The 19,835-nt window shown below is 34.5% G+C and overlaps 1 protein-coding gene across 3 annotated transcripts in view; it reads right to left on the bottom strand.

Moving 5' to 3' along the window:
* Positions 1-19,835, bottom strand: part of ANKRD17 (ankyrin repeat domain 17) — a 154,892-nt gene that overhangs the window by 73,305 nt on the left and 61,752 nt on the right. For all 3 annotated transcript variants that reach the window (XM_008693327.2, XM_040625426.1, XM_040625427.1), the window contains exons 2-3: positions 9,187-9,340; positions 934-1,090 (exon numbers count right to left, since the gene is read on the bottom strand). In XM_008693327.2, coding sequence (XP_008691549.2) covers positions 934-1,090; positions 9,187-9,340 — 311 coding nt within the window. The remainder of the gene's footprint in view (positions 1-933; positions 1,091-9,186; positions 9,341-19,835) is intronic.

Genomic DNA, 19,835 nt, shown 5'->3' with positions numbered 1-19,835 from the left:
ATTCTTACATCATCCTCTTGAATCAGGTCCTGTCAATTCTGGTACTAAAGGCATCCATGGGTAACCTCTTTTCTATACCTCTATTATTACTACCACCCAGATTCAAGAACATCATATTTAGGCCAGATTATGGCAAAGTCTCCTGACCAGTCTTCCCACTGTTACCTTTGTTTTCCTTCAATCTCTTTCAACAAGGCAGCCAGAGAGATCTTATTTTAAGGAAAGCAGATCATGTCACTCCTCTGCCCAGAATCCTCCATTTGGCCTCTATCTCACTCACACTAAAAGCCAAAGTACTTATACAATCTTTCCAGTGGTAGGGTCCCATAGTCCTACTTTTTACCTCTCTGGTTTCATCACCTACTATTCTCGCTCTTACTCTTGCCACATTGATTGGCTTTCCTGCTTTTCATAAAAAATGCTAATTAAGCTCCAACTCCAAGATACTTTTATTTGCCGTCCCTCTGCCAAGACAGCTTCTCTGTCAGACACAGCTCGCACCCTTAAAATTTCAGGTCTTGCTAAAAAGCCATCTTTTAAGTGAGGATTTCCCTGACTACTCTCGTAAAAATGCACTGTGACCTCCAACCCCAAACAATGCCCTAGCACTTCCCCATTCTTCCCATAGTTCTTATCATTGTGTGCCACGCTATACATATTATACTTACTGGTTAATTGTATTATCCCCTTACCAAAGTCAAAGTCTTGAATAGCACTTACATGATCTTGAGTAAATTATTCACTTCTCTTGAGCTTTTCAGAATAAAAGGAAAGTAAAAACAAAATTCATCGCCTTAAGGATTTTTGTGAGTAAAAACAAGATATTACATATAAAGTGGTTAGCTCCATGCCAAGCACAAAATAAAGGCTCAGTTAACATTAGCTATTTTTAAGAAAATGTTTTTATATTCATCACAGAGAAAATGTACTTACTTGTCCGACTGCCCTGCATTCGCTGTGCTTTCAGCTCTCATACGGGTAAGTGCAGCAGCAGCTTCATCCAACGCACAACTAACAGATGATGTCAACCTCCGAAGCACTTCAGGATCTGCAAAGGCTTTACCATCAGCCGTAGATAATTTGCCTATTCCTATTACATGAGTTTCACACCAATATGGATACACCCAAAAGGAGAAACAAAGCAAAAGTCAAGTTACTTAACTCTATGTATGTTAACAAACAACCTTTAAATGTTACACATCATATATATACTGTCTGTCTGGAATCTTCTGGAAAATCCCTGTTCTTCAATTCTCTAATAACCTTATTCTTCCCATGTGGTCTATAAGTGCTTGACTCCATGACTCTTTGGTGCTAGAAATGGGTCTCTGGCCTATGCTGGGACAAGTAGGAGTCCCTACTCAGACTTTTGCCATAGGTTTGAAAGAACCTCTATGTTCAAAGGTTACCCAATTGCTAAGTCATGAGCTATTTGGCCACTTTCATGATCACAAAGAGAGAAAGACTACCCAAAATAAGTCAATATGGAGGAGAACAGAGCAGAGAAAGAGAAAGAAGACAGTTCCGATAAAAGTTATTTTTGACTCATTGAGACCAGTAGTGCCAAAAGTCAGAAGAATCCCCATTTTATTTTTAGTAGATGCCCACTTTTGTTTACGACTTTTAGGTGGCCTGCTACCACCTGTGACCAAAAATGGCCTAGTAAGACATTACAGGTCATGTAAAAGATAACATGAGTATCTATTTATTTCAAATTACGTCTACAACTTATTACATGTACTCAAAATCATACCTAAAAAACATTCAGAACAGCAAAAGAATAAAAACTCAAAAGTAGAACTGGTTAATAACATCTGCATGAAATATATCTTATTGCTTTTCTGGATATCACTACAAAGCAAACTTATTTCTAACTTTTATTATTCTAACTCTGGTGCTGCCCATCAGTGGAGCTTTTAAAAAATATAGATGCTAAGCTCTCCTACATCTAAGGATATAATTCAGTAAGTAGGAGGTAGGGCCTAGGCATCTAAATATTTTTAAAGCAGTAAAAAGATTGTAATGCATAGCTAGGATTAAAAACCTCTGCTCCAACTTGAAGATAAACACCTAATGTTATAATGCATATCATAGATCCCTACTCAATAAGTGGTACATGGACAAGAAACACTGCTATCATTTAGCAGCTCGTTAGAACTGCAGAATCTTGGGGGCACTAGGGTGGCTCAGTCAGTTAAGCATCCTACTCCTGGTTTCGGCTCAGGTCACGATCTCAGGGTCGTAAGATCGAGTCCTCAAGCCCACGTTGGGGCCCCCATGTCAGGTCCCCGTGTGGGTTCCACTCTTAGAGCAGTGTGTGCTTGAGATTCTTTCCCCCACCTCCCTGCTCCCCCTTTGCTCCCTTGCACACATGCATTTTCTCTCTCTCAAATAAATAAATATATAAAATCTTTTAAAAAAAAAAAAAAAAGAACTGCAGAATCTCAGGCCCCAAGATTTTCTGATCTAAAACTTGCATTTTTAAAAAAGATCCCCAAGCAATTCAGATCCACATTAAAGTTTAAGAAGTATTATCACAGGTTTTAAAACAAACTACTTAACTAAGAGATCAATCAAAAAAACCCCACTCGAATGGTAATAATAAACATATCTGTGCAGATTTCTTTTTATAGTGGAAGGGCTTAATAACATCATATAAGTTTGTGTTTAAAGTTTGCAAAAGTTTATATTTGTTTGCTTTTCTTTCTGGAAAAATTCAAGATATCAAATACTATATCTTCTGGAACCAAAAATAAATCTGGCAGAAAGCCTTCATGATTTTAGCTGGAACAAATGTTCAGAGCAGTCAAAGTTGGTATCTGTTACAATCAAGATGTGCAAAGAATAAAGACAGTCTCAGTCTGATAAAACTGATCCTACTATATAATTTGTGTCACTAATATTAAAAACCAACTACAGTCTGAATCTGCTATAATAGTAGTTATTTAATAAAATATCTGTGGTTAGTTAAGTATCCTAACACAATGGAAACCAAGGTCACAGATGCATTTTCACATGACAGAATGAGTTCCAATTTTTTAGCCAATTCAGATCAGCCATATAACAACTATTTAACAATGACAGCAACAGAACTAGGTAAGAAGATATATCTGGATTAGTAAAAAGTAATCACTGCCTTAAAAAGAAAGAACATCAAAAACAAAATATTCCATATTAAATTTTTATGAACTTCTCATATCTTCGTAAGTAAAGATAACTATTATAGTAAAGATAATTAAGAAGTAACCTAAGATATACATGGTAGTCCATCAAATGAATAAACAGTGATTGAAAATTAATTTATTCTAGCTACTTTGGATTATGATGATCCTTTTTAACCAGTCTTATTCAGTTATTAGGTATTAGTCAATGAAGATCGAAAACAGAAAAGATAAGTGATGATCAGATTATTCTTTCCCAATTCTAACACTGAATCAATTGAACGACAGAACCATGTAACCTGTGACCAAAAATGTCCTAATAAGACATTACAGGCTATATAAACGACAGAAGAGAAACAGTGCATTAAAAGACAACCTAGATTTCAGATTTTAAGATAATTATTTTCTCCTTTTCCTCTTAGAACTTACTCAACTTAATTCCTATTTATGAAGACAAAGTTAAGAGGAGATACAACTGATTTGGCAGAACAAACAGAAACACAGATATCAAAGAGAAACAATGTGATCAGCCCAATAGGGCTCAGAAATTATAGGTACCAGATACAGGGGTGAGGCTTGGGTCAGAAAACAGAGAGACTAGCAGAACACCTGTGAGGAATAGTCAGACACTTGAAGACTCCATTCCCAAACTCCAAAGCCAGATGATTATTCTCTATAGAAACCAAACCAGAAAGGCCCAGGATTAGTAGTCATTATATACAGAGGAGAAAGGATGATATACTAAAGGGAAATGAGGATTAAGTTAATATATGCATGATAAACAGTGAGATACTCAACCCTCTCCCACTCTAAGTTCCCAAAATGCAGGTAGCTAGGTATGTCATTCACTGGATAAAAACTGGTAGATGTGTCTCTCAAGAAATTGAAAAGCCCCAGAGAAAGGATTTAAAGATATTGACATTTGGAGAATTCTCAAAGAAAGGGAAGGGTCTCTATCCAATCACTATGTACTAGGAATTCTAAAATGTTACCAACTTTACCCAGCTCTGATATACTCACTCTGTGTAATCTTTGGGACTGGGAATTTGATAGCTTTTATCCCCATGATTAGGTTACATTATATGGTACAGCTGACCTGAAGACAGGAATATTATCTGGATGGGCCTGACCTCATCACATGAGCCTATGAAAAACTAAGAGATTTCTTCGGCTAATTGGAGAAAAGAAAGTCAGAGATTCAAAGCAGTAGGATTCTACTGTGCTGGCATGAAGATGGAGGCGGTCACATGCCAAAGAATGTGGGCAACCTCAAGAAGGTAAGAGCAGCCCCAGCTGACAGTCCATAGGAAATCAGGATCTCAGTCCTATAACTACAAGGAACTGAATTCTGCTACCAACAACAATAAACCTGAATACAGATTTTCTCCTACAGCCTACTGACGAGAACTCAAGTCAGCAGATACCTTGATTTCACCCATGAGACCCTGGGAAAGCGAATCTAGCCACACTATGTGCCCAGATGTCTTATTTACAAAAACTAAGTGATAGGAAATGGGTGTTGTCATGCCGCTACATTTATAATAAATTGTTATGTATTTTTAAATGTAATAGATCCCTGCAGTTGTTATGCTGCAGTATGAAAGTAATTATATAAATTGTTATGCTGCAGTATGAAAGTAATTATATAATGTATATAATTTATAATATATAATAAATACTTCATAGTGAAACCCACCAGCTGACAAAACATGCACATATACCTTCCATTTTAGCTTTTTATGGTATTGCTATTGACTATAAAAAAAAGCCAGGATTCACCAGACATTTGAAGGAAATCTGAAATGTAAAGGACAGCCAAAAACATTCAAAATGTGAGCAAAATTTTAAAATGCCCTAAATTCTAATGCTATAGAGAAGGGTGAGAAAAGAAAAGTTGCAGAGATAAGAGATTACTATAACTAAGTTTGGTGTTAACTTTCTCAACTGTAACACCAGAAATTAGGAGATAATGGAGCAGTAATTTCAATAGTCTGAAAGAGATTTTTAAACTAGAATTCTATACCTTCAAACTATCCAAGTATGAGGATAGCACCAAAGGCATTTTCAGGCAGTCTCAAAAACTTCTACTTCTCAAGCATCCTTCCTCAGGATACTTAAACCATGATCAATCTCAACACCACAAAAAGAAAAACCACCAGAGTAGTTCTGTGCTACACAGGAAATATACATACCATGAATGACTATTCTTGCCAAAAACAAAATGAACCTGAATCTGATCAATATCTGGATCTGAATTCTGACTTACAGGAAATACAACATACAGAGGTGCAACTAGCAAAATTGATAGAGTGGGACAAATGAATCAATTTCTTCAACAAGTGGGGGAAAAAGAACAAAAAAGGAAACTGTTAAAAATAAAAGACACTTAAACTAAATAATTGGCATGAAAAATATCAAATTTTACATATAAAAGTATGTAAATATGAAATAGGTGAAGGGGATCAAGGAGTACACTTACCATGATGAGCACTGAGCATGTACAGAATTGTTGAATTGCTATATAGTATGTACACCTGAAACTAATATAACACTGTATGTTAACTATGAAATTAAAATTAAAAATTTAGGAGTATCTGGGTGGCTCAGTCGGTTAAGCATCGGACTCTTGGTTTCAGCTCAGGTCATGACCTCATGGGTGGTGAGATGAGCCCCAAGGTGGGATCTGGCTCAGAGGGAAGTGTGCTTGAATATTCTCTCACTCTGCCCTCCCCCCACTCACACACACACTCTCTCTAAAATAAATTTAAAAATCCTTAAAAAATTAAAAAATAAGGAAAATGTAAAACTTGTTTGGATCCTAATTCAAATAAACTTACTATAAAAAAAACCATTATGGGGTGCCACCAACTCTGAATTTCGTCACAGGACCTAAGCTCAGGGTTGTGAGATTGAGCCCCATGTGGGGCTCTACACTGGGCATGGAGCGTGCTTAAGATTCTCTCTCCCTCACCCTCTGCTCCCACCTTTCTTTCTCTCTCCCTCTCTAAAAATAAATAAATAAATAGATAGATAGATAGATAGATAGATACACAGATAGATAGCGACCTTTAAAAAAAGACCATTATGAAATGATTGGGGAAATATAAACACTGACAGGATATTTGACAATATCAAGGAATTAATATTATTTTTTTCTTTAGATATGCAATGGTATTATGGTTATGTTTATTTTTTTAAAAGTTCTTGGGGTGCCTGGGTGGTACAGCCAGTTAAGCAACTGACTCTTGGTTTCCACTCAGTTCGTGATCTCAAGGTGGTGAGTTCAAGCCCCCTGTAGGGCTTAAGTTTCTCTCTCCCTCTCTCCTTCTGCCCCTTCCCACCATGTGCATGCTCTTGCTCTCTCTCATAATCTAAAAATAAATAAATAAATAAATCTAAAAATAGTTCTTAATGTGGAGTATATACTGAGGTATTTATTTATTTATTTAAGATTTTACTTATTTTAGAGATACAGAACAAATGCCAAGAGTGGGGGGAGGAGTAGAGGGAGAGGGACAAGCAATGAATGCAGATCCCCACCCAGGGCTTAATCCCAGGACCCTGAGATCATGACCTGAGCCAAAATCAAGGCACCCCTACACTGAAGTATTTATATATGAAATTATATAATGCTTAGTTTGCTTTAAATTAACTTGGGGGTGGGGTTATCAGCAGGGTGATAATAAGTAAAGATGAAACAAGATTGTCCATACACTGATGGCTGTTAAAGCTGGATGATGGGTAGTCCCTCTGGACTTGTATGTTAACATTTTTCATTTAAAAAAAGGAAATAATAGAGAAAGGAGAGAAGTGAGAAAGAAGATGAGGAAGGAAGGGAGGGTGGAGGGAGGTTAGCTTGTTGGCTACTGTAGAGAAAACAGAAAAAAAAAGGGGGGGAATAAATATAGAAATGAGAAAATGGGCAGTATCAGCATCCTATGAAAAGAAACTCTACCTCCAAAGGTAACTCCTCTCAGCTGAAGTCTACTTTTCTGTAGCACTTTTCAACCTGGTTCTGCCTCTTGGGGGCACAAAAACAAATATCCCTCTTATATTCAACCTGAATTTTCTCATCTTCAGGAGACACACTCTCTTCTCCTCTTACAACACATTTTCAAATAATTTCACAATCCTCATTTCTCTCAAGTAAACTTCTATAAGCACACCAAATTCGGACAAATGCTAAATTCTGTATCTACTTTTTTTTTTTTTAAATATTTTATATATTTGAGGGAGAGAGACAGAGATAGCAAGAGAGGACACAAGCTGGGAGGAGAGGGAGAAGCAGGTTCTCCCCTGAGCAGGGAACCCGACATGGGGCTCGATCCCAGGACCCCCAGATCATGACCTGAGCCAAAGGTCAACTGACTGAGCCACCAAGGTGCCCCTATATCTACTCTTCTGAATAAATAGTTTTTTATACTCAAGGATGGGACCCTGCATGTGTCCTATAATGTTTTTATTTGTACCTGGATAAGATCCCTTTAATAATCCATTCTAGAATTTTACTCAGGAAGGAAATCAAATTTAACCATGAGTCCTTCAAATATTTAAATGCTGTGTTACAAGATATTTATTGAAAAGATTACCAAATAGTAGGTTGGTTTTATGCTATAATAAAGCAACAGTTTACATGCATTGTACGTACACTATATAGCAAATCAAGGTGCTAAAAAAATGATCAATTAATGTTTACAATATATTTATGTCCACTTTAGAAAAGTTAAGAAAATATATGGCTATTTAAAATGATCACAAAGATTTAGAGTTACTATTCCCTTATACTTTCGGCCTATTACATATACGTATATAATCTCTAATTAGAACACTGTTCTTACGGAGACATGATCCATCTTACAAAAATACAATGATTCACTTTACAAGGTTTCAAGAGATAGTCTATCACGAAAAAGAGGGGAAATTATACACAGTCAATTCTTATGATTCATGGTAGTTCTGTAAAGTCACTGGGAACACTGAATTAATGACTACTGAACCATTGCTCCTAGGAAAAACCCAAGTCTAGGTTTCTGTGAGCTTCTGGTCACACAGCATTTGCATTAACCAAATAATGTCTTGTGTATGTTTTTGTTTAAAGATGACCTTATTTAATATATAGTTGATTTATTAACATTGAACTCAGGGTTAACAGCACTATAACACATGCCGAAGAAGCTTATCTAACACATGTACTTTCTCCATTAGGCACATCACTACCTTCTCACATTTAGGAACACTAGATAGTACTTTTGCATTATACTTGGGGACCTTTACAAACAATGAAATCGCCAACAAAAGGCATAACAATGTGAAAAACATGGCTCTAAGTAGACTGTGAAAGGACACTTGCTTACAGTACGAGAGCTGAAACAAAGAGAGTCACCTTACTTCATCTCATCAGGGAATATGTGTGTAGAACAACTCAAACTTTTCACTATTACGTCCATTTCTATGAAAGACTGAGAAAGTGCTAAGAGTACCAATTTTAGGGTACAAATACATGTTATCAAGTAGGCAATTTCACAAATATGGAATGTGGGAATAAAGAAAACTGACTATACGAGAAATCTCTCTTCAAGGTTGACAGCAACATGTGGATTTCACTTGAGTAATGAAAATATGCTTTAATGAAACATGTAATTCTCTAGAAAGCAATTCCTTAACCTTTATGAATAATACTACACTAAATGTCCAAGACCTTACATTTATAATATAGTCGTTTTTTGTTATTTTAGTAAACTCTACACCCAACGTGGGGCTGGAACTTATGACCCGGAGATCGAAACTGGCATGCTCTAACAACCGAGAGAGCCAGGTGCTCCTAATATTAGTAGTTTTTATTAGATTAATATGTAACTTTGAAAATTAGATACATACATCTATGTCTAATTACATGTATACATGTAATATATATATATTATGTAATAATTTATACAGGTAATATATATATATATATAGATAGATATAGATATAGATACATGTCTAATCAATAGTCTAATTACTTATGTAAGGTCTGTAGACTTACCTGCAGCTTCTAATAAAGCTTCCAGTCTAGCTTGTGTTTCTGGATCTACTGTCCTGAGGTCTGCACCATCAGCAGTACCTGACAAGAGCAACTTGGAAGCCGTTTCCAGCATTGGATTTTCCAAATCATCCTGATCCAAAATGAAAGATTCCACCTAGAAAACAAATACAAAAAAAAGGAAGGAAGGGAGGAATGAAAGGAGAAAAGGAAAGTGGTAAGAGAAATAAAAAGGAAGAGGAGAGAAAAAATATTTTAATGTAAATATCATGATAAATATAATGCAATTCTAAATAAATTCAAAGTGACACATAAGCCCACTGTTTAAAGGAGAAAATCACATTTGCAGAAGAATTTAAGAATGTGCTATTCATATGCAGCGTAGTCTTATTTTTTTTAACTGAAATTATGTATTCTTTTCTATTTTAATTTGGTGGGAAGGGTAAGATGGGGGAGCTATGAGGTTAATGATTAGACTGTGAAACCTCTGACTTTAGTAGAGGACCTAAATCAGTTGTTCTTAAATGTTTTGCTCTCAGGACCCTTTTATATACTCATAAAGTACTGCCCACCCAAGACCTTCAGATAAGGGTTAAATTTATTAATATTTACCATATTCAGAAATCAAACTACAATATCAAAAAATCACATTTGTTAATATCACCACCGACTTCATCAGAAAAGTTTTAAAGTACTGTAAAGCCTAGGCAAATACAATTTAAAATTCTAATTTGTGCTTGAAAGCTTAATTTTATCACTGGCGACAAATATTGCCAATCGCCTTCCTTAAAGTGACAAGCTCATTTTCAATCATTTCTAATAAGAACATTTGCCAAATTTCCGAGTTTGGTAAGTGTAGTGGGTCTGTCAATTATATTTTCTATTAACAATGGCATTTCATGGGGAAAAAAAAAAAAAAAGGAATGGCTAATGTACCTTGCATCTCAAAAAAAAACCCAAAAACACAAAAATAACCACAGAAGTGTTTTATATGTACTTCCCATTTTGTCACACACAGTAATATTAAAAGGACATGTATTCAAAAGTGCAGATTTCATAAAATTAATATTTATTGCTTTATCAAGATTATTCCTAAGGTAAAACTGGCTTTTATTTTTTTTAACTGAGTACATAGAATTGAAGAATACAACAACACTAGTACAATTTGGTGTCATGGCCTTAATTGAGGAGCCAGCAGTTTCACCTACCATTGTTTTTGCATCATTAGTGCAAATGTTAACATAGTAAAAGAGGCAAATAACATCTCAGTAGTGTGGTGAAAAGAGTTTTGACCTCTTGGATATCCTGAAATGGTCTCTTTTACCATGAGGGACCTGTGGACCATTCATTGAGAACGAGTAATATAAAATATACCAGATTCAATTAAAAAATATTTGAAGAATTAGAACATAGCAAACACCGAAGACATGGGGAAAAGTTTTGTTGTGATATCGCTTATTATAGTGCTACTTATTCTTTCCTGTTTGCTGACAGAAAGTTGATAATTATTATATAAAACGGTCACTATTTTACATGAAATTTACTTCACAAATCTAAGGTACTTCTAACACTAATAACTAAAATATAAAGGTAATTATTAACCTAGAACACAATTATGCTCGTACCTAGTATCTAAATTTAAGAAATATGAAAGAAATCTTAAGGAATAAAATCTTAACTATTATAACATGAGAAACTGAGTCATTTCATCTTTGAAAGTCACCTATCTAGTAACCAGGAACAACTATTATATTTAACCAACACATATTTAATACTGAATGTTAAATCTGGGAGGAAACGGTATGTTTCTCTCCAAATTTCCTTTAGACTAACACAGTTTAACATGATTTCAGATTTCTAATATTTCAAATACAAATAGACACTGGATACTCTGAAAATAATCTCTGTAGATATTTGAAAATTTTCACAAAATGTTGCAGTATATTAACTTCAACCCATCAATAACAACAACTCCCTGTTAAAATGACAGTGAGTTAAGGGGAAAAAAAACAAGAATATACTCTTTTTAGTTTTAAGTTATCTTTTAAGGTAGTAGCATAAGTGTTATACTTTATAAAGTAGACTTTGGGAATAAACATATCTTTAAAAAGTGGGGAGGGGCTGGGTGGCTCAGTCAGTTGAGCCTTGGGCTCTAGGTTTCTGCTCAGGTCATAATCTCAGGTTCCAAAGATTGAGCACCCCCCACCCCCTCCCGCCCCTGCCCAGGGCTCAGTCAGTTCATCAGAGAGTCTGATTTTCTCTCCCTCTGTCCCTCCCCCTGCTCACATGTTCTCTCTTTCGCTCTAAAAGAAATACATAAATCTTTAAAAAAAAATAAGTAGCCTTATGGGACATGAATTGGCCATAACAAGGTGTGATTCAAAATTATAGTATAATAAAAACTATGTCTTCTTATCTTCAGTGAAGGTCCAGAAGATGAGTCTTTTTAAAGAAAAAGTTGCTTCCCAGCGAAATTTTCTCTGTGAAAATATCTACAATTTTCCAATCCAATGGGAGAAGACAAAAGAAAAAAAACAAAGGAAATAAACACGGAAAAATGAACATAGGTAAAATAAACAAATGAAAAATTAATATTTCAGACTAGAGTTTTAGAAAACAAAATATTTCAAAGAGCAGGGCATGCTTGGTTAAGTACCAAGTCGAAAGTGTAGATCAGAGGTATTTAAATCAAAGGAGACACTGCATACAGTAAGATAAATATGAAAAGATTTTGACCAAATTAACTAATTTATACAGACAATAGGAGAAGAAGGAATGCGGCACTGGCAGACAAGCTATAAAATTTCTATATGCTAGAACAGAGTATTTACTGTAGGAAAGGTCAGAAAGACGTTCGATCATAGGAGATATTAAATTTCAATTAAAAGTAATTCTGACATAAAGTCCCCTATGCCACACTGTGTCCTAACTGAGCTTGGTAAAAATTTATTAAGAAAAACGCATCTCAATCTCTTCATGAGGGATATTATTACAGAAATATGTTTTCTTATTGATTTCAAACTTCTTCACAAAAGTCATATTGATTTTTAAGTCCACTGTTCTTACTTTGTGAAAAACTTGGTAAGTTAAGAACGGTAAATTCAAATGACTATGAAATTTTTTTTTAAAAGTATTAGGGTGAAAGAAAAGAATGGGAATGGATTTCTATCTCCCCCACCCCCAGTTTAATACTAATGAAGAAGAAATTAATTTCAAGAATACTGTTAGGATGTAAAGACCTAGGTACCATTACTGGTTCAGATGCCACCTATGAGACCTAAGCAAGTCTCTTAACCATCTCTAGATCCCTATTTTACAAAATTTTTTTCATAAATTCATTACACAGGATTTATTATATTTATTGCCTTTCTAAACTCCATGGAAACAGGGACTTTGAGTAAATAAAAGATGGTCTGGGGATTCTTCCCTTTCAGATTCTAAAAGGCTGTAAGGCTATAGTGTATTTGGGGAAGGGAGAGGTAGTTACAAAAATAAATTTAAAGGTGTATCTTACAGATTATTGAAAAATCATATGTTAAGTAACAGGTAGGGCAACATTAAGTAGCAGGTAGGGCAAAATGCCCATTATTGGCAAACAGTCTTTGTTCAAGAGATACTACAGTTTACTAGTAGAGGAGATACAGGAGATGCACTATCTAGGAACTTACTTCTTTAATGAGAGAGCCAAAGTATGTGCATAAATGAACACTATTACAGGGTAAAAAGTGTAGAAGGTAATGGGAAGGGGAAAAAACTGTAGGAATTTAGAAGAGGAAGTAGAACTTCCTCCTTTAACACTAATTCCTCTTTCCCCAACTGGAAAGATTCTTGCACTATATCACAGAACAACTGAAGAGAGACTGACATACGACATGCAGTCATAAAAATATAAAAATAAGTAATCCTTTATTTATAGGTCAACTAAGTTATGAGCATATCCTGCTCTACCATGTACTGAGCTAAGATAGTTCAGATTAAATACTAAAATGTGTTTTCCCGTTGACACCATACTCATTTTTATTACATTTCTACTGAAAAAAAGATTCATGTTGAACCACAGCCAAATTCTAGAACATTAAAAATGCTCTGAATAAGAAATTCACGTAAATATTTTGAAACATTTTCATAAAATGTAAAAACCATTTCCATGAAGAGAAGAGACACAGAAGGAAAGGTATGTCCTTATTAAATTTATTCCCTAAGGGAAATAACCTATCAAAGTTATCAATAATTCAAAGCGCAAGTTATATTTAAGTTATTTTGGATGTATTGTTTTCACTAGATGGATATCTTATGAAATGGTGCTTGCACATCAAATTCTTGTCTAATATAAAGAACCACCAAAATGAAAGGACCTTAGAATTCACCAGGTTCAATTCACCGTTACACATGAGAAAACAGAAGCACAGGACCGTTATTTAAATAGCAAGCTTCTAAATATCTAGTACCAAGAGACCAGTTACCCAATTAACTAGTTCAATATTCTTTCACTAGAAAATTCCATCCTGGAGTAAAAAGAGGTTTTTCACTCTGCTCTAGAAAAGATGACTTCAAATTCTATATTTAGGGACAAAGCTTGAACCTACTGTCTAATTACTAAAAGTAAGATAAATAAACATTATATGCCTCTGATTTATGCAACATAAAATACACAGTACCACCTAAGAAGTATTCTTACCCCTCTGAAAATAAACAATAATCTAAAAGAGCCCTTAGAAATAATTTCCAGTTTACAAAAATTAATAAGGCAAATATTAGGAACAAGTTAAATCAGTTTCTCAATCTTGGCACTATTGACATTTTGGGCTGGATAATTTCTTTGTTGTCAGGGGCTGCTCTATGTATTTCAGAATGTTTAGCAGCATCACTGGCCTCCACCCACTAGATGCCAGTAGCAACTCTACCACAGGTTGTGATACCAAAAAACCTCCACATATTGCCAAATGTACTCTTAGAGGAAAAACAGAAACAAACAAACAAGAAGACCCTGGGGGGTGATAAGCTGAGAACCACAAAGTTAACTAGGAAAAAACAGACACAACTGAAATGTGGAACGTGTTTTTTAAAAAAGAGAGAAAGTGAAAGGGAAGAAAAGCTCTAAATTAAACAGACACCAAAGACATAACTAGCAAAGTAATATAGACCTTATATGAAATTTTCAAGCCAAGTGAAGAAATCTGAATATGCACTGGGTATTAGACAGTATAAAGGAATTATTCTGGATAGGTAAGAAAACACTCTTGTCTTTTGGAGATGCATACTGCCATATATAAAAATAGAGTTAGAAAATTGCCATAAGGGGCGCCTGGGTGGCACAGCGGTTAAGCGTCTGCCTTCGGCTCAGGGCGTGATCCCGGCGTTATGGGATCGAGCCCCACATCAGGCTCTTCCGCTATGAGCCTGCTTCTTCCTCTCCCACTCCCCCTGCTTGTGTTCCCTCTCTCGCTGGCTGTCTCTATCTCTGTCGAATAAATAAATAAAATCTTTAAAAAAAAAAAAAATTCTAAAAAAAGAAAAAAAAATTGCCATAAAATATTTCGGGAAAACAAAGTTGTATGGCAAATTCTTGATAATGTTGAATCTGAGAAGATTTATAGTGGCTTTCTTTATAATACTTGTCTCTATGCTTTTGTGCAAGTTAAATCTTTTTGGTCTTGAAAGATTAAAGACGATGTCTTACTGCAGAGGTTGCTTTTGTTTTAAAAAATTATTATTTAACAGTAATACTATTTATTTAGATTAACAAGGTAATTAAAATTCTTTTTTACTTTCTCCCCAAAATAAACTTAACACTAACACTCAACAATGAAAACCAAGGTCTTTTAACAAAGGTCAGGACTGAAGGAATTGTTTATGCCATTAATGGTACTCCCAGTCCTTCTATAGTAAAACACAAAAGTCATATAAAAATTTGGAAATGTAGGGCCATCTAGACTAACTGCGAACATTAGGATTCCATTTCAAACTAACTTCCTGTCAAAACAGATAAATTATCACTGTTATAGTAGAGAAGAGCAGTCCATCTTGTAATAAACTGGCATTTATTTCAAAGGATATAGTATATTCTGATTAACCAGACATCATATATACAAGCTCCATTCAATTTAACAAATATTCTGCATCAATTACATACAATGTGCAAAAAGCAGTAGGGCAGCCAAAGGAGAAAGGAAATACAAAAATGATTTTATTATAATCAATGCCTTCTACAAATATACAATATGGAAAGGCAACTCTATGTGCAAGGAACGAACTATACCAAAGAAGATTGAAAAACAGTACTAAGTAGACACTGATAAAGTGATTGTACAGAGAAAGGAAAAAACAATTCTGAATGAGAATGGTAAAAAGAATAGTGCTTAAGGAAGATGGGGCCTTTCAATACTGTACCCAGTTCAGAATTTATATGGTAGGGGCACCTGGGTGGCTCAGTCATTAAGCATCTGCCTTCGGCTCAGGTCATGATCCCAGGGTCCTGGGATCGAGCCGGCATCGGGCTCCCTGCTAGGGAGGAAGCCTGCTTCTCCCTCTCACACTCCCCTTGCTTGTGTTCCCTCTCTCACGGTCTCTCTCTGTCAAATAAATGAATAAAATCTTTAAAAAAAAAAAGAATTTATATGGTAGGTTATTGAAGGATTTAAGTATTAAGATAATCAATTTTTTTTAAAAGATTTTTTTAAAAAGATTTTTTTATTTGATAGAGAGGGAGAGAGAACGGGGGTGGGAGGGGAAGGGGTAGAGGAAGGGAGGGAGATTCTAAGCAGAATCCATGCTGAGCATGGTAGAGTCCAGGGGGGGAGTTGTTGATCTCACAACCCCAAGATCGAGACCTGAGCTGAAACCAAGAGTGGGACGCTTAACTGAGAGTGCCACCCAAGCACCCCAAATAATCAATTTTCAAAAAGACAATTAGAGAGCATGTGAAAGATGGTTTTGTATAGATGTGACAACAGAGACAAAGAAATGTACTTATAACTTACTTCAATATATCAAATGAAAGATTATGTGAGATGGGGATAGGAAAAAGTCAGTCTCTGAGGATAAACATACCTTAAAAAATGAGAATGCTAGCAACTCCAGAATTTGGACTTCTTGACCTTTAATACTCCCCATCCTCCCATCCCATCCCTATCCACCAATTACTGCTTCTGTTCTGGAAACTACCCTGTCCATTTTCATTCGATTTAAAGCTGGTAATCCAAAATTCAAGTTGACAATCTACATTCCAAGAAAGATAATCTAGATCTTGATTATATTACAAACATTTTGTAATAACAAAGAATTCTCACACTTGCTCCAGGAAAACACAGTATCTTCAATCCAAAACTCACCATACTTAAAATCTGAAGCACTCTTAATCAAGTCAATGCAGAAAAATCCCTCCAAAACAAAGTTTATGATGAGCTTTTTACATTGTGTATGATTTTTACTTTCAGTAAATGTCAGTGTTTGATTTTTATGACCAATTTCATCATTTCAATGACAGAGAGTTGGTTTTAAGAACACAGATCATACCTGATACCATTTCACCTACCAAAAATAAAGATTCATGAGAACAACTTGACTTGAGGTCATCATTATGGACTGAATTACATAGTAACTCAAGTGTTGTCACTTAGTGATATGCAGAACAGGCAATGTAAACCTAATTCAAAGAAACAATAGTTTCTTCTCTTTTGTACCTGACCCCAAAACCTAATAAAAATTTCCTTGATCTGTATTTTTTGAAGTCTTAAAAAGGGTAAACTTCAGTTAAAATAATGTAATTCTTAAATTAATATATTTGGACGTAGTTTTTCTGTACCATTAAGATAAAACCTTCAGTACAGTCACTGAACACTGATCTATGTATATGCTGAAATAAAATAGCATAAAATAAAAACCACTTAAAGTCCTTTAAAAGAGTATCAATTAATAGTATGACTCATTATGGTGTCAGTATCCTGAGATTCCAGTAAATAAAACTAAAGCGAACCTGACTAAAAGTAAATATAGCTTTCAAAAAATCTATTCATTAAGAAAACATTGATTTATTCCTACATTCTTTCATTCATACCCATCTACCCATCTAATAAATTTTAGTTAAGATCTAGGAATGTGCTAAAAACTGTGATAAAATGGTTAACATGGCACTGTTCTCACAGAGCTAATACAAAGCATGAATTCTTTTCTTAAGCTTCAAAGTACTTATCTGCCTACAGCAACTCAGTATGAAATTATAATTCAACATGAAATTTTTAACATTAATTGTAAACCTTATAAAGTGAACCAATTATGAGTGTTTAAAGTAAGTAAAATTGTATGGAATTTTCAAATCTAGAGTTTGTAAGTGGTTTTTCTGTAACAGAATTAAGGCTACAGATTTTTAAAAATCTACCCCAACTCTAGATATCAATAGTACGGTGCAATTTAATTATAAATTTAACCTGTCTCTGGTATTTATCATTATTCGTCAATTGTCATAAAAACTGCCTCAGAATAAAATGATTCTTACGAGATGGCTTTAAAATGCATATGCAGATATACACACTCATTCTCAGATACAGACACACACAGTAATAACCTGGTAGAATTTGAGCATTCCAAGGATATAAAGTGTAGAAAGTTTGTAAGGGTAGTGGTTAATAAGAGAATTAAAAATCAGGTTGATATCAGGTTCCCAAATACAACCCAAGATGCTAGAAGACAACTCTGCAGCTGGAAGTTCTAATGTACTATTATTTTGAAAGTAAAATTCTAAACTGTAGATTAATATACTTTCTTAGATATGTAAGCAAATTAAAAATTTTAAAACCACAAATATTTCTGAATTTAGAGAACATATGCCTTCAACAACAAAAATGAATCCAAGAAAAGGACAGCGTTGGGAATCATAACACTAAGCATCTGGAAAAAAAACTAGTATAATACAAGCTATCTTTATCACGTCAAGTAGTTTTCAAAGTGGGTAGTAAACAAAAAAAAAGAACTCAATAAATTCAGCTAAACACAAGGGGCGGCAGGCAGGGTGGGGGGAGAAGGGGGCAGTGGTAACAGGAAAAGACCTCTTCACGATAACCTTCAATGTGAGGAGAAAGACCAAAGACCAAAAAATCAAGTTAGTATAAAAGCAAGTGAGAAAACATCTCTTATTTGAAAAAATGGCACACAGATTAAGATTTAAAAAAAAGAAAAAAAAACCCTCAACTATATGCTATCATAAGAGAGCTAAAATTTTTTAGTCATAAGGCTAAAAACAGAAGCATGAAAAAGCAAACCCAGACAAGGGTGCAATTAATATCAAAGAACTCAAGGCAAAAAGCATTACGTAGAAAAAGGATATTTTATAATCATAATAGATTTAATACACCAGAGTGTGTAATAGCCAAATTTTTATGTACCTAACAATATAACATTGAAATATATCAAGTAAATATACTCGAAATAAAAGCAACTGGAAAATTCACACAACTTAGCAGGAAACTTTTTACATACTTATGTCAGAAAATGACAGCAAGCAGATTATGCAAGGATATGGATGATTCAGAAATAGATTCCGTATGAACTATACTATACTTTCATAGGGAAATAGGATTTAGCACAGTCTTTCATAGCAAACAAAAGCCTGACCATACCTTAAACAAAGGAAAATCTCAAAAGATTAAAAAAATAAATAAATACAGGTTACATTCTTGGTCCATAAAGCTAAGAGAAACTAAAATTAAACAATAAAAGAATACTCTACACTTAGAAATTTAAAAAGAAAAGAAAAAAGCTTACTAATTAACTCTCAGAATACAGAGAAAATAAAATTAAAATTAGTAAGCATATTACTTCCTACAGGATTTGGCCACAGCTGTCCTTAAAGAAAAATGTAAAATAAAAATCTTAAAAAATGAAATCCAAGTCAAAATGTATCAATATAATTTGTAATAACAGAAATGAAGAAATTGAAAAGAGATACAGAAGTAATTAATAAAACCAGTAACTGCTTCTTGGGTAGGTCTAGCATGAAAGAGACAAACAAGCCTTTGGCAAGTCTGATTCCAGAAAATGAGAGAGAAAAAAAACATAAGGAGTTATTAAAATCAGAAAACTAAGCCAAACTATAAATCAAGAAATAGGAAAGTCTAAACAAAATGGATGGTTTTCAAGAAAAGGTAGAAACATAACAGAATACATCAACAGAAGAAATCTTAGGGTTAGTCATAGATCTATCCTTTGGAAGGAACAGAGCATTATTATATTTACAAAGCCCAGAAAACAGACGGGAAAATTCCCTAGCTCATAAGCATAAATAACCCTAGTAGCAAACCTGAACAGGAATAGCAAAATAACTAAACAAAATAAAAACTTAATGAAACACACATCATTAGAAAATTAAATTCAGAAATTGTGTAAAAAGTATCATACAACACATACAAGAAAAGGGATAAAAAAAGTACTAAGAAATATAATTATCTGTATATACAGAAATAGTGATTTTCCCTTGCCTAGAATGCTTTTCCTAAAGCTTTCATTCTTCTGGTCTTAATTTATATTTTACCTTCTCAGACTGTACTACCAAAGAAAGTACTCTACTCATCTCTCTACCACACCACTAACTTTATTTCCTCCACAGTACCATCACAGCTGCCTAAAATTATCTTGTTCTTGGGTATCTGTTTATTATC

Source organism: Ursus maritimus, unplaced genomic scaffold, assembly GCF_017311325.1.
Source record: "Ursus maritimus isolate PB19 unplaced genomic scaffold, ASM1731132v1 scaffold_8, whole genome shotgun sequence".
Taxonomy (NCBI): domain Eukaryota; kingdom Metazoa; phylum Chordata; class Mammalia; order Carnivora; family Ursidae; genus Ursus; species Ursus maritimus.
The sequence above is the reverse complement of the archived record's forward strand: the minus strand, read 5'-3'. Positions and strand labels throughout refer to the sequence as shown.